Genomic DNA, 15,237 nt, shown 5'->3' with positions numbered 1-15,237 from the left:
ATGAGTAATTAACTATTTTGTTAAATGTGGTCATTGTTGATCAACCATCTTTTCTGCTAATTTCCTTTCTCAGTCCACCTCAGCCAACCCTACCTTCATTCCTTTAGAATTATCCTGATTTAGGTTTAGCACAGTTGACTCCAACCCAAGTTTCTCCTTCTCAGACTGAATGCTAAATTCCACTACGTTATGGTTACTGTTTCCTTGGGGACCAATTACTTTGGGATCATTTGTTAAAGCTGCCTCATTACGCATTACCAGAGCCAAAACAGCCTAATCTTGACCAAATCAGTAGTTGCTGGAAAAGCTCAGCAGGCCTGGCATCATCTGTGGAGAAAAAAAAAGTCAGAGTTAACGTTTCAGGACCAGACCTGCTGAGTTTTTCCAGCAACTACTGTTTTTGTTCCTGATTTACAGCATCCGCAGTTCTTTCGGTTTTTATTTTGATCTTGACCAAAATATTTTTTAACCATGGGATCTGGCTCTTGTTCCCAATCTGTTTTTTTTTCCCAAAGGACAACTGATATACAAGTTTACACTGAAACCGAATCACACAGAACTGGTGGCAGGGAAAAAGTTGGTACTGAACTGCATTGTCGAGGCAGAATTCAATGTGGTCGTTGACTTTCAGTGGGAGTACCCGAGAAAAATGGTAAGGTGGCAAGTTTCAAGTTTTGTGGCCTGTTTGTTATTTTGCATTCATTTATAAGCATCGCTGACAAGGCCAGCATTTGTTCCCCAAACCTAAATTGGCCTTGAGAATTTGATATGGAATATCGAACCAGAGGAGGGACTTCCTGAGGTCCCATTCCCAGCATGCACACCGTTCACACTCATTGTGCACAATGGTTCTGTTGGAAAAAGACAGCTGACCATTTGCCATTTGCACTGGAATTGACTGCAAAGATGCTGTTTGCAATTCAGTGACCGATAATTAAATCAATTTAATAAGATTCCCAGATGTGAGTGCCTTAATAACTTTGCCAGTTCAGATAATTTTAGGATTCCATCATTTCAGGCACACTGAAAATATTTATTAGGGTTGCAGTACTACGCTGTCATTGTAACGGAGAGGGAGTTGAAACAGAGGCTGAATGACGAACCACAAGAATTTATTGGCTTCCGTCAAGTTCCAGGATTTTGCTCCATTGCCTGTCTAAATACCTAGGTTCAAGATAGAGCTAGAATCTACCACTGGTGAATGACATTGTTTTCATTCAACACTGCACTGGGCAAGTCACAATATGTGCAACTCTAAATAACCATTATGAAGGCAAATGAACAGGAGGCTGGAAGAACACAGCAGGCCAGGCGGCATCTGGAGGAAAGGAGCAGTCAACTATTCTGGCATTACCCTTCTTCAGTCCTGGCTTGCTGTGCTCTTCCAGCTTCCTGGTTGTCTACCTTGGATCCCAGCATCTGCAGCTTTTCTGTCTCTAATTATGAGGGCAAGCTGCTTAAACTCAGCATGTCGTGAAGGAATAGCAATAAAGTTACAGAGATTTTCAGTGCAGAAGGAGACCCTTCAGCCCATCATGTCCATTCACTGCATTTGACCCATATCATTTCAAGTGTTCAACTAAATATTTCTTAAATGTGTGTTGGTTCTCACCTTTACCATTCTTTCAAACAATGAGCTACAAATACCCGACACGCTGGGAGAAAAACAGTTCTCCATAAACCTCCTGTCTATTATCTTAAACCTAGCCCTTCAAATATAGAGAATAAAGATTAAAGGGTGATCTAATGAGGTGTTTAAGAAATTTGATAGGATAGTTAAGAAAATCAATTTACTCTGGTAGGGACAGGGTTGATTGAGAAAAATGCAGTGTAGAGTTAAAGTCAGAGCTAAGCTATTAACGGGTTAAAGGGCTGTTATGGTGCATGGGTAGTGACCCTGCCTCAGTCCCAGAAGATCTGAAGTTAACTCCCAACCGCTCCAAAGGTGTTTCATGACAGATCTGAAAAGGTTGTTCAAAAATATCTGGACAAGGAGAAAAAAATGCAATATTCCCAAATTTGCAGATGGTACGGAGCCAAGCAGGAATGTGTGCTGTGGGGAAGATATAAACATTTTACATAAGAACACAAGAAATAGGAGCAGGAGTTGGCCATCTGGCCTAGTAAGCCTGCTCTGCTGTTTAAAAGATCATGACCCATCTTTTTGTAGGCTCAGCTTCGCTTAGCAGCTTGCATGTCCTTAATCCTTTACTGTTCAAAAATCTATCTATCTTTGCCTTAAAAACATTCAACAAGGCAGCCTCAACTGCTTCACTGGGCAAGGAATTCCACAGACTCACAATCCTTTGGGTGAAGAAGTTCCTCCTCAAATCTGTCCTAAATCAGCTCCCCCTAATTTTGAGGCTAAGCCCCCTAGTTCTAGTTTCACCACCCTCCCTGCTTCTATCGTGAGGATTTGGATAGTCTTAGTTCTTAAACGAAAATAAAAATGGAAGGAGTAATAATCCAGAGGCCAAGACTAATTCTCTGGAGACATGGGTTCAAATCTCACCAGAGAGGCAGATGGAATTTCAATTCATTGAATACATCTGGAATATAAAATGGTGACCATGACAACTTTCTTTGATTAAAAGTCCATCTGGTTTATTAACATCCTTTAAGTAAGGAAATCTTCCATCCTTACCTGATCTGGGCTGCACGTGACTCCAGACCTACAGCAATGAGGATGACCCTTAAGGACCCTCTGAAATGGCCCTTATGAACCACTCAGTTTAAGAACCATGGGGATGGGCGACCACGCTGGTTTTGCTTGTGACACCCATATCTCATGAAATAATGAAGACAATAAAATAATCAGGAAACACTACATTACATAAATGCTGTTGAAACTGGAGGTCAGTGAGTGAACGTGGTTGGCTTTTCACCAGCTAACCTACTACATATTATGGCACCATCACAACTACACAGAGTTAGGGTACAGATCAAAGTCTCATTCAATGGGGGCAACAAGGCTCAAGGAGGTGGATTGTTTACTTCCAAAGAAACCCCTCAGGTACTTTCTTTAATAATTGGTGCCTCTGTGGTATTTCTGGACACTTTGGCTGTCTCGGTGAGTTGCTGAATGATGTGTTTTGTCTGTTTTTAACCTGGCCTAGGCTGATCGACCAGTGATTTCATCGCAAAAACGTGAGCTGAACGAAGGGTTAGAACTGAGCAGTACTCTCATCATAAATAACATAACAATGGCGGAGGGGGGCACCTACATCTGCAGAGCCAATAACGGCTTCGACATTAAAGAGAGAACAGCAGAGGTCATTGTGCATGGTAAGAAAATACGGCCTGCCCATTCCCCACGTTGGGGCTCCGCTGAGTAATGTTTAACCCTCTTTGCACGTGATTGGAGAGTGTGTGTCATCACTTGGGAAGGAAGGAATCCCCTTCTTCCATAACAACCTACAGCCTGCAGTTTACACAGCGAGCTTCAGAATTTCATCAAGTCTCAAACCACTTCGCAGCCAATGGAGTGAAGTGTGGTCACCATTATGTAGAGGAAATGCAACTGCACATTTGCATTTGGCAAGACTGCACAACAGCAGGTCACCAATATGGTCACCAGATCATCTGCCCTAATGATGATGGTTCAAGGATAAATATTGGCTAGGACAGCAGAGTGGGGGTAGTGCAGGCGAGATATTGTCCCACTGATTTGTTTGAAATGCTGCCGTTGTGTCTTTAACAGCCAACAGAGAGACCAGGCAGGCATCAGTTTAAAATCTTTTCTGCCAGCAAAACATTGCAGTGATGCAGGGACAATACTGAGGCATCGTGTTCTGAGCACTGTTCCTAAAATATTGCAACGCTGCCTCAATATTGCACCTGAGCTAATACATCATGCCCTTGGCACAGCATTTCACCAGTGCGTCACACCCTCAGCACTTCCTCTGCAGTCATGAATTTCTCCCTCAGTACTGTGCCTTTATTAATGAAAAGCATCCTCAGTACTAACTAGCAAGTAATGCAGTAGTCCATCAGAACTGACTGCTGAAAGTGCTCTGTTACGTCCGTACTGCCCCTCTGACAGTGCAGCACTCCCTCAGTACTGCCCCTCTGACAGTGCAGCACTCCCTCAGTACTGACCCTCTGACAGTGCGGCACTCCCTCAGTACTGACCCTCTGACAGTGCGGCACTCCCTCAGTACTGACCCTCTGACAGTGCGGCACTCCCTCAGTACTGCCCCTCTGACAGTGCAGCACTCCCTCAGTACTGACCCTCTGACAGTGCGGCACTCCCTCAGTACTGACCCTCTGACAGTGCGGCACTCCCTCAGTACTGACCCTCTGACAGTGCGGCACTCCCTCAGTACTGACCCTCTGACAGTGCAGCACTCCCTCAGTACCGACCCTCTGACAGTGCGGCACTCCCTCAGTACTGACCCTCTGACAGTGCGGCACTCCCTCAGTACCGACCCTCTGACAGTGCGGCACTCCCTCAGTACTGACTCTCTGACAGTGCGGCACTCCCTCAGTACTGACCCTCTGACAGTGCAGCACTCCCTCAGTACTGACCCCCTGACAGTGTGGCACTCCCTCAGTAGTGACCCTCTGACAGTGCGGCACTCCCTCAGTACTGACTCTCTGACAGTGCGGCACTCCCTCAGTACTGACCCTCTGACAGTGCGGCACTCCCTCAGTACTGACCCTCTGACAGTGCGGCACTCCCTCAGTACTGACCCTCTGACAGTGCGGCACTCCCTCAGTACTGACCCTCTGACAGTGCAGCACTCCCTCAGTACTGACCCTCTGACAGTGCGATGCTCCCTCAGTACTGACCCTCTGACAGTGCAGCACTCCCTCAGTACTGACCCTCTGACAGTGCGGCACTTCCTCAGTACTGACCCTCTGACAGTGCGACGCTCCCTCAGTACTGACCCTCTGACAGTGCAGCACTCCCTCAGTACTGACCCTCTGACAGTGCGGCACCCCCTCAGTTCTGACCCTCTGACAGTGGTGTACTTGTTCAGTGTTGACCTGCTGAGAATGGTGAGCTCCCTCAGTAGTGGCCCTCTGACAGTACTTCGGTACAGTACTGAGATTGTCAACCTGGAGTTTTGACGTCTTCTAGCTTAAACCACGCTACTAACTAATCTCCAACTGACACTACGTGACAGCAAAAAGTCATGTATTATTACTCTATTATTGCAAGTTTGTTTATTTTTCTTTCAAAAGCAACTCATGCTACACAAACAGTTTGGAAGTGTAGCTACTTCTGTTTGTGTAGCTACTGCACTGGGTAACTCCAGATTAAGCTTCACTGGTGTTTTGCGGATTTGTTCTCTTCTTGATGTCTCTTCTTTTCCCACTTTATCCAGAAAAGCCTTTCATCCATGTGAATTATGATAAGAACCCCATCATTGAGGCAACAGTGGGACAGAAGAATGTGTATCTCCCTCTGAGGTTCCGAGCCTATCCCAAACCTGAGATCAAACTGTGAGTACGGCCAGGAAAAGCTCAGACTGCAATGTGAATCAAGAAAATCTTTACGCTTCCATCAACTGAATGTTCATTTTTATTTCTTTACACTTTCCTGATTGTAAATAAGCGTTATCTTATTCTTTCACGAATATCACCTTTAAATTTATATTTGTTTAACCCTTCTCCTCTCCTTTCTTCATTCCTCCTCCACTGTCTTTCATGGGAACAGGAGGAGGCCATTCAATCTGCCTGGACTGCACCACCTTTCTATGAGATGGTTGGACTATCGTCCAAACTCCACTTTCCTGCCTTTTCCCCATAACCCTTGACCTCCTCACTACTTAAAGATCTGTCCATCTGAGTTTTGAATACCGCACACCCCTCCCAACCCCACCAACAATTCCTCAGATCCGCACCCTTCTGAGAGGAGAAGGAAGTCTTCGTCTCTGGATGACCCCTTACTCTGAGATTATGCCCCATGATTGTAGACTGTCCCATAAATGGAAACAACCTCTAAATACCCTATCAAAGCCACCAAACCTACCCCCCCAAACTCCACCCCCAGAATCTTATATATGTTTTTAAGAACGTCACCTCCTTTTTCCAAACAACAATGAATACAAGCTCAGCCTATGCAACCTCACTCCTGGAAAATCCCTCTGTACTTGGGATCAATTTACTGAACTTTTTCTGAACTGCCTCCAATGCTTCATAACTTAGTAAGTTATACTTTCCTTAGTTTGTTTCATTTATTCACCAGACGAGGGCATTGCTGGCTAGGCCAGTATTTATTGCCCGAACCTCATTGCCCAGAGGAGAGTTGAGGGGCAACCACATTGCTGTGGGTCTGGAGTCACATGTAGGCCAGACCAGGTAAGGATGGCAGATTTCCTTACATAAAGGATGTTAGTGAATCAGATGGTTTTTCTAACAATCAACAGTAATTCATGATCTTCATTAGACTCTTAATTCCAGATTTTTATTGAATTCAAATTCCATCTTCTGTCATCAGAGATAATGGGAACTGCAGATACTGGAGAATCCAAGATAACAAAGTGTGGGGCTGGATGAACACAGCAGACCAAGCAGCATCTTAGGAGCACAAAAGCTGATGTTTCGGGCCCCAAAACGTCAGCTTTTGTGCTCCTAAGATGCTGCTTGGCCTGCTGTGTTCATCCAGCCCCACACTTCGTTATCCATCTTCTGTCATGGTGGGAGTCGAACCCAGGTTACCAGATCATTACTTGGGTCTCTGGATTAACAGTGGTGGCACCGCTAGACAAGGAACTAAAATTGTCATCGTGTTCTGACCCATGCCTTGTATAATTTCAGCAGGACCTCTTTATTTTTACATTCAACTGTCTTTGAAGTAAAGGCCAAATTTCCATTTACCTTTGCTGTTACCTCCTGAACTTGTAAGCTAACGTTTTGGGATTCATTCATGAGGAACCCCAGTTCTCGTTCTTTTAAATATTATTCAACTCCTCTAATCTTCTTGCCAAAGTGTGTAACTTGACATTTTCCATAATATATTCTATCTGCCACTTACTTAACCTCTCTATACTCCTCTGCAGATGCCTCGTGTCATCCATTCATATTCCCACATATTTTTAGTGCCATCTGTAAATATGGCTACAGGATAGTCACTTTCCTCAACCAAAACAGTAATGTACAATATGTAAATAATTATGTCCCCAGCACTGATCCCTGCAGCACTCCACTTGTTACAGATTGCCAATGTGAAAATGTCCTGCCCCCTTATCCCAACTCTCTGTCTTCTAAAAATTACACAATCCTCTCTCCATGCTAATACACTAACCTAACACCATTGGCTCTTTTCTCAGTAAGCAGCCTTAATTGTAGTAATTATCAAATGCCTTTTTGGAAATTCATTTGTACTATAGTCATTACTTTGCCCTAAGTCCATCCTGCCTAATACCTGCTTAGAAGTTCTAATGAATTTGTCAGACATGATTTTCCTTTCGCGAAGCCATGTATTTGATCATATTACATATTTCTAAATGCTTTGCTATTATATCCTTCATAATAAACTCTAACATTTCCTAATAACAGATCTCACACTAACTAGCCTAGAATTACCTGTTATTTGTCTCCTTCCATTTTTAAACCGTGGTGTTACATTGGCAGTTTTCCAATCCTCTTCATTTTTCAAGAATCCAAGGATTCTGGGATTATTTCTACCAGTGCATCCATGATCTCTGTAGCTACCTTTGTTTAAAATCCCAGGATGCAACTTGTAAGGTCCAGGGGACTTAACGGCCTTTAGCCCCATTACTCTCGCATTACATTCCCTCCAGTGATAGTTATTGCCCTTGATGTCATTGAAAGCCAAGAATTTATCAATTTCTGACTTGAACATACTCAATGAATGAGCCTCCACAGCTGTCTGGGCAAGGCAATTCCAAAGATTCACCACTTTCTACATAAAACAAGTCCCCCTCATTTCAGTCTAAAGTGAAGGGTCACCAAACTGATTTTTTGGGGTGAGAGATAGTAGGAACTGCAGATGCTGGATAATCTGAGATAACAAGATGCAGAGCTGGATGAACACAGCAGGCCCAGCAGCATCAGAGGAGCAGTAAGGCCGACATTTCGGGCCTAGACCCTTCTTCAGAAGGGTTGCGGCCCAAATCGTCAGCCTTCCTGCTCCTCTGATGCTGCTTGATTTTTTTGGGTGGCAGCTTTGGTGTGCTAGGTAAGATTCAGTCTGTATTCACCAGACTTTGGAAGCAGGAGAATAGATCTCATTGAAACATATAAATATCTGACAGGGCTGGACTGACTGGGTGCTGGGGTGATGTTTCCTCCAACCAGGAGCATCCAGAACAAGGTGCCATGGCCTCAGGATACAGGGAGATCATATTTGATGGGGGTGAGGCGAACATTCTTCATCTAGAGGTTGGTGAACCTGTGGAATTCTCTAACCCTGAAAGCTGTGAAGCAGAGCCACTGAATATCTTGAACAAATTAATATGTATATTTCTTGAGGCTCAAGGTATCAAGGGATATGAGGAGTACAGGCAGACCCTGAGTCTCAACAAGTTCAGTCATTGTTCGCAAGTCGATTTGTACGCATGTTAGAACATAATGCAGGGCAATATAAAATAGCCATTTGTAACTACAGGAAATGTTAATAAGCTGGATGTTTAAAATTACATCCCTGTATAGGGATCACATTCATAACACAGTTTGGAGCTGGAGGAGCACAGCTCGCCAGGCATCATCAGGCAAGCAGGAAAGTTGGCTTTTCAGGTTGGGACCCTTCTCCAGAAAAGAAATGTCAACTGTCCTGCTCCTCTGATGCTGCCTGGCCTGCTGTGTTCATCCAGCTCCACACTGTGTTACCTCTGACTCTAGAATCAGCAGTTCTTACTATCTCTGACATTCATAAATCAGACGTTTGAAAATTATGGACCCCCTGTATTGAGCATTGAAATAGGATCAACCATGATCGCAGAGAATGGTGGAACAGTCTCATTGGGCCAAGTACTTAAGTACGAAGTACTTAGGTACGTAATCTTAGTTGCAGAAGTAGAAAAGTAAAGAAGAAGTAGAAGTAAAGAAATAACTTATAAGTTTCGGCACTATAGTCTTCTTACTGTAAAAATAAATAGATAGATAGATAGATAGTCAGACATAAAACGTCAAGCATTACAGGGATTATTTCCGTGGTTTAAGATGCACAAGTCAGGAGAGACACCTTATCTACACCCACCCCACCATCTTATCCACACCTACCCCATCCAAAAATTTTATAATTTCAAATGACATCACCTCTCAATTTTCATACAGACCCTGTCCAGCTATCTGTCTTCATAAGACAATCCACCTGGTGAACACTTGCATCGCGTTCCTTCTATGGCAAATATATCCTTTCTTAGATAAGTGACCCAGAACTCTGTATAATGCTCCATGTGAGGTCTTACCATGGCTGTATACAACTGTAGCAAAGCACTTTTTCCCCATTACTCAAACCCCCTTGCAATGAAGGCCAACATATTATTTCCTTCCCTAATTATTTGCTACATATGCATTTTAACTTTAAGAGACTCATGTACAAAGAGATCCAGGCTTATTTGGACACACTCACTTCCCAACCTCTCAACATCTAAGAAATATTCTGCCTTTCTGTTTTACTACCAATGTGAATAACTTCATACCTATCCCTAATCTCTGTCCTCTCCCACCGCTTCTTCCCCCTCTTTCACCTCCTCCGCTTCTAACTCTGTCCTCCTTCTTCTCCCCTCCCACTTCTGACCTTATCTCTTTTGTCTTTTCTACTCCCTCCATCTTTTCTCTCCTTCGCTCTCTCTCAAAACCTGTCTCCCTCATTGGTAAGTTGAAAATAACCACTTGATGTGTGTTTTGTTTCAGGTACAAAAATGGAAAATTTATCAGTAAAAGTCCATCCTTTAACAAGGTGAAGCTTACATCATCGGGTTTGGTGATCGGGGATGTGACTGAGCAGGAAGCAGGGAACTACACCATAGTGCTACGAAACAGTAAAGCCAAACTAGAGGAGCAACTCCATCTGCAGCTGGTGGTCAATGGTAAAACACCAGTGAGAATTCTCTTGCAAAACAAGAATGATCTGATTAGTTCCTAATTACTTTGGATTCAGCTGCCACGTCCAGCCTCTGTATTTTACGCCTTCATCAACAGCATTATGTCTGTTCTCCTCCTGGTGTACAGTGTCACTCTGGGGCATAGGTTCCACACATACTGCTTCATGCTGGTGTATCAGGGTGATATCCTGTGAGAAGGTTCAGCAGAGAAAGAGGCATTACCAGACTTAGAAGAGGCAGGAAGGCATAGAAATTATAAGCCAGCGAAGGCACAAGGGAGTTTAGCAAAGGCAGGATGGTATTTATTTTACAGCAAGAATCGAATGAACAAGCCCCAAATTAAAACATGTAGAATGATGTCATTGCTATTCCTGAGACATGGTTGAGAGGGGGCCATGATTGATAGTTCAATATTCCAGAATAAGTAGTGCTCGGGCAAAACTGGAAGGAGGTAAAAATCATAGAATCCCTGCAGTGTAGAAGCAGGCCATTCACCCCATCAACTCCACACTGACTCTCCAAAGAACATCCCGTCCAAACCCAACTTATTCCCATAACCCTGCATTTCCCTTGGTTACCCCATCAGCCTCTGGACACAATGGAAAATTTATCAACCCATGCAAACCTGCATATCTTTGGACAGTGGGAGGAAACCGGAGCACCCGGAGAAAACCCACGCAGACACGGGGAGAATGTGCAAATTCCACACAGACAGTCGCCTGAGGCTGGAATCGAACCTGGCTCCCTGGCACCTTGAGGCAGCAGTGCTAACCACTGAGGCACTGTGCCGTAAAAGAGAAGGGGGTGTTGCAGTATTGAACTGGAAATCAATTACAGCAGTAAAGAGGGATGACATTTTCAGAGGCTCCACAAATGATGCCATGTGGGTAGAAATTAAAAACCAAACAGGAGTAGTCACATTGTTGGGAGAGTACAGTTGGCCTTCTCACAGTGTGAGAGAAATAGAGTGCACTTACATAGGCAAGTTTCAGAGAAGTGTACAAGTGATAGGGTGCTGATCATGTGAGAATTCAAGTTCTCCAACATTATCTGGGGTAGCAGAGTATGAAAAATTTAGAGGGAGCAGAATTCTTAAAATGCATCCAGTAGAGATTTTTAAGCCAGGACATATTGGAGAGGATTATAAGGTGTGTACATGGGGGCAATGCATTTGACATATTCTACTGGACATCAGCAAGGCTTTTGATAAGGTCCCACATGGTACATACACTCTCCCTCACCAGGGTATGAGTTACACACACACACACGCACACACGCACCTGTTCCTACTATCTCTGAAGCAATTCTCACTGGGCTACAGGTTTCACCTACGGTGACCCTTACTAGGATACAGCAACAAAATAAACAGACAGAATCCCAGTTCTTCAAGGACCGCAACTTCCCCCCACAGTGGCCGAGAACGCCCTTGACCGTGTCTCCCGCATTTCCCGCAACACATCCCTCACACCCTGTCCCTGCCACAACCACCCAAAGAGGATCCCCCTCGTTCTCACACACAACCGCACCAACCTCCGGATACAACGTATCATCCTCCGACACTTCCGCCATCTACAATCGACCCCATCACCCAAGACATTTTTCCATCCCCACCCTTGTCTGCTTTCCGGAGAGACCACTCTCTCCGTGACTCCCTTGTTCGCTCCACACTGCCCTCCAACCCCACCACATCCGGCACCTTCCCCTGCAGCCGCAGGAAATGCTATACTTGCCCCCACACCTCCTCCCTCACCCCTATCCCAGGCCCCAAGATGACATTCCACATTAAGCAGAGGTTCACCTGCACATCTGCCAATGTGGTATACTGTATCCATTGTACCCGGTGTGGCTTCCTCTACATTGGGGAAACCAAGCGGAGGCTTGGGGACCGCTTTGCATAACACCTCCACTCGATTCGCAATAAACAACTGCACCTCCCAGTCGCAAACCATTTCAACTCCCCCTCCCACTCTTCAGATGACATGTCCATCATGGGCCTCCTACAGTGCCACAATGATGCCACCCAATGGTTGCAGGAACAGCAACTCATATTCCGCTTGGGAACCCTGCAGCCCAATGGTATCAATGTGGACTTCACCAGCTTCAAAATCTCCCCTTCCCCCAATGCATCCCAAAACCAGCCCAGCCTGTCTCTGCCTCCCTAACCTGTTCTTCCTCTCACCCATCCCCTCCTCCCACCTCAAGCCGCACCTCCATCCCCTACCTACTAACCTCATCCCACCTCCTTGACCTGTCCGTCTTCCCTGGACTGACCTATCCCCTCCCTACCTCCCCACCTATACTCTCCTCTCCACCTATCTTCTTTTCTCTCCATCTTCGGTCCGCCTCCCCCTCTCTCCCTATTTATTCCAGTTCCCTCTCCCCATCCCCCTCTCTGATGAAGGGTCAAGGCCCGAAACGTCAGCTTTTGTGCTCCTGAGATGCTGCTTGGCCTGCTGTGTTCATCCAGCTCCACACTTTGTTACCTTGGATTCTCCAGCGTCTGCAGTTCCCATCATCTCTAACAGACAGAATTTGTTTGGCTACAGCTAAAAAACAGAAAATGAGGTAAAATAGCATTGTTCAGTATTGCCTATAGTGCAAGAACTTTAGATTATTTATCATGGAAAGACAGTAGTTGTTCTGACCGTCAGTGTAAAACTCGCGCATTCTCCCCATACCTAATTTCTCCCCAGAGATGCTGCCAGACCTGTTGAGCTTTTCTAGCAATTCCTGTTTTTGTTTCCCTGTGTCTGCATGGGCTTCTTCCAGGTGCTCCGATTTCCTCCCACAGTCCAAAGATGTGCAGGTTAGGCGGATTGGCCATGCTAAATTGCCCGCAGTGTCCAGGGATGTATGGGCTAGGTAGGTTAGCCATGGGAAATGCAGGGACAGGGTCAGGAAGGTGGGATGCTCTTTAGAGGGTCAGTGTGGACCCGATGGGCTGTATGGCCTGCTTTTCACACTGTAGGGATTCCAAATATATAGACAGCAGTAGTGTAAAGCACAAAAGAAGGCAAGAGTTGAGAGTTCAGGAGTATTTGCTGCACCAGTATGTTTCCAACAAGGAGAAAGGAGGCATTTCCAAGTAGAACTGGTTGCTGAGAATAAACTGGACCAAGTGGATCAATTGGGGGAATATTTAGAGGACAGTGATGATTGTGTTAGCTTTGGAAAAGGATACGTAACAATCTAGGGCAGCAACAACTAAATGGGACAAGCCAAACTCAATGGGGTAAAAATAGATCCTTCCCAATAAATCAGAACTAACGATGAATCAGATATTGCAATAACTGGACAATGGGCTGCCTTTAATGAAGAGATAGTTCTAGTATAGTCAAGATATATTCCTATGAAGGAGAAAGACAGGCAAACAAATCCAGAGCTCTTTGCATGGCAAAACTGAGGGAGAGTAAGATGAAGCAGCAAATATTTCCTTATGACAGATTTCAAGTGGATAAATCAATTGAGAATCGTGTCAAATATAGAAGATTCAGAGGGGAATTGAGCAAGAAATAAGAAAAACAAAGTGAGAGTATGAAAGGAGACTGGCAATTCACATGAAAAGGAGTACAAAACGTTCCTGCAGGCATATAACTAGTAATAAGACAGTAGGGGAGCAGTGAGGCAATTAGTTAACAAAAAGCATTTAAAATGGTGGGGGTGCATAGCTGAAATATTGAATGAATACTTGGCATCCAACTTTACGAAGGATTTAGTTCAATTTGATTTGATTGTTATCACTTCTACTGAGATTGAACCATACGTAGTACAGCAGGGTAATAAAACAAAATGTAGAATGTAGTGTTACAGCTACAGAAAATGTACAGAGAAAGATCAATTCTAATACATGAGACGTCCATTCAAAAGTCTGATAACAGCTGGGAAGAAACTGTTCTTGAATCTGTTGGTACATGTTTTCGAACTTTTGTATCTTTTGCCCGATGGAAGAGGGTGGAAGAGAGTATAATCGGGGCGGGATGAGTCTTTGATGATGTTGGCTGCTTTCTTGGGGCACTGGGAAGTATAGGTGCAGTCAATGGAATGAAGGCTGGTTTGTGTGATTGATCGGGCTGCATTCACAACTGTCTGCAATTTCTTTTGGTCATGGGCAGAGCAGTTGCCGTACCTAGCTGTGATGCATCCGGACAAGGTGTTTTCTATGGTGCATCTATAAAAATTGGTAAGAGTCATTTTGGAATTGCCGAATTTCCTTAGCCTCCTGAGGAAGTAGAGGAGTTGTGCTTTCTTGAGTTTAGCATTGACGTGGATGGACCAGGGCAGATTGTTGGTGATACTTACTCTTAAACACCTCCACCTCAGTACCATTGATACAGAGAGGGGGGGGTGTCCTCCACTCCGCTTCCTGAAGCCAATGACCAGCTCCTTTGGTTGACATTGAGAGACAGACTGTTGTCTTTACACCATGCCACTAAGCTGTCTATCTCTTTCCTGCACTCTACCTTGTCATTGTCTAAAACCTGACCCACTATGGAGGCATCACCAGCAAATGTGTAAATAGAGTTAGAATAGAACCTGGCCACACAATCGTGAGTGTGTAAGGAGTACAGTAAAGGGGCGAGAATGCAGCCTGGGAGGCACTAAGGATTATCATGGAGGAAGCATTGTTGCCTATCCTTATTGATTGCTGTTTGTGAGTCAATGATCCAATTGTGCAGGAGGGAGCAGAGGCCTAGGTCTCAGAGATTGGAGGCAGAGTTATAGTCAATAACTAGAAATCTGACGCAGATGTCCTTGTTAGCCAGATGTTCCAGGGATGAGTGTAGGGCCAGGGAGGTGGAAACAGATGTGGCCTAGGTCATAGTGAGAAAGGAGGCCATTCAGACTCTTGAAGGGTTTAAAAATGAATAGTGAAGAGTTATTGAATTTGGCTGCTGTACTTAAAGTTGACAAGATACCAAGGCTGGTTGAGTTGGATTCAAAGATGCTGAGGGAAATGAGTGGAAATTGCAGAGGTAGTGACCACAATTTTCCAGACATTTTTAGATGTGGGGAAGGTGCCAAAGGACTGTAGAACTGTAAATGTGACATCCTTGCTCCAAAAAAAGGTCTAAATATAAATCTAGCAACTAGAGTTAACCTTGGTGGTAAGGAAACAATAGGACAAAATTAGTAATATCTACAGAGTGTGCAGAAAAGATTCTGAGAATGGATCCGAGAATGAGAAACTTCAGTTACATAGGTGGAGAGGAGAAGATTG

At 44.6% G+C, this 15,237-nt stretch overlaps 1 protein-coding gene across 1 annotated transcript in view; it reads left to right on the top strand.

Annotated features, from left to right (window-relative positions):
* The window catches only part of flt4 (fms related receptor tyrosine kinase 4), a 240,824-nt gene that overhangs the window by 162,282 nt on the left and 63,305 nt on the right, over positions 1 to 15,237 (top strand). The window contains exons 6-9 of the mRNA XM_059650520.1: positions 516 to 652; positions 3,117 to 3,285; positions 5,331 to 5,448; positions 9,829 to 10,004. Of these exons, the coding sequence (XP_059506503.1) occupies positions 516 to 652; positions 3,117 to 3,285; positions 5,331 to 5,448; positions 9,829 to 10,004 (600 nt within the window). The remainder of the gene's footprint in view (positions 1 to 515; positions 653 to 3,116; positions 3,286 to 5,330; positions 5,449 to 9,828; positions 10,005 to 15,237) is intronic.

The sequence above is a fragment of the Stegostoma tigrinum genome, chromosome 13, assembly GCF_030684315.1.
Source record: "Stegostoma tigrinum isolate sSteTig4 chromosome 13, sSteTig4.hap1, whole genome shotgun sequence".
Classification (NCBI taxonomy): Eukaryota; Metazoa; Chordata; class Chondrichthyes; order Orectolobiformes; family Stegostomatidae; genus Stegostoma; species Stegostoma tigrinum.
This window is presented reverse-complemented; position numbering and strand designations above follow the sequence as displayed.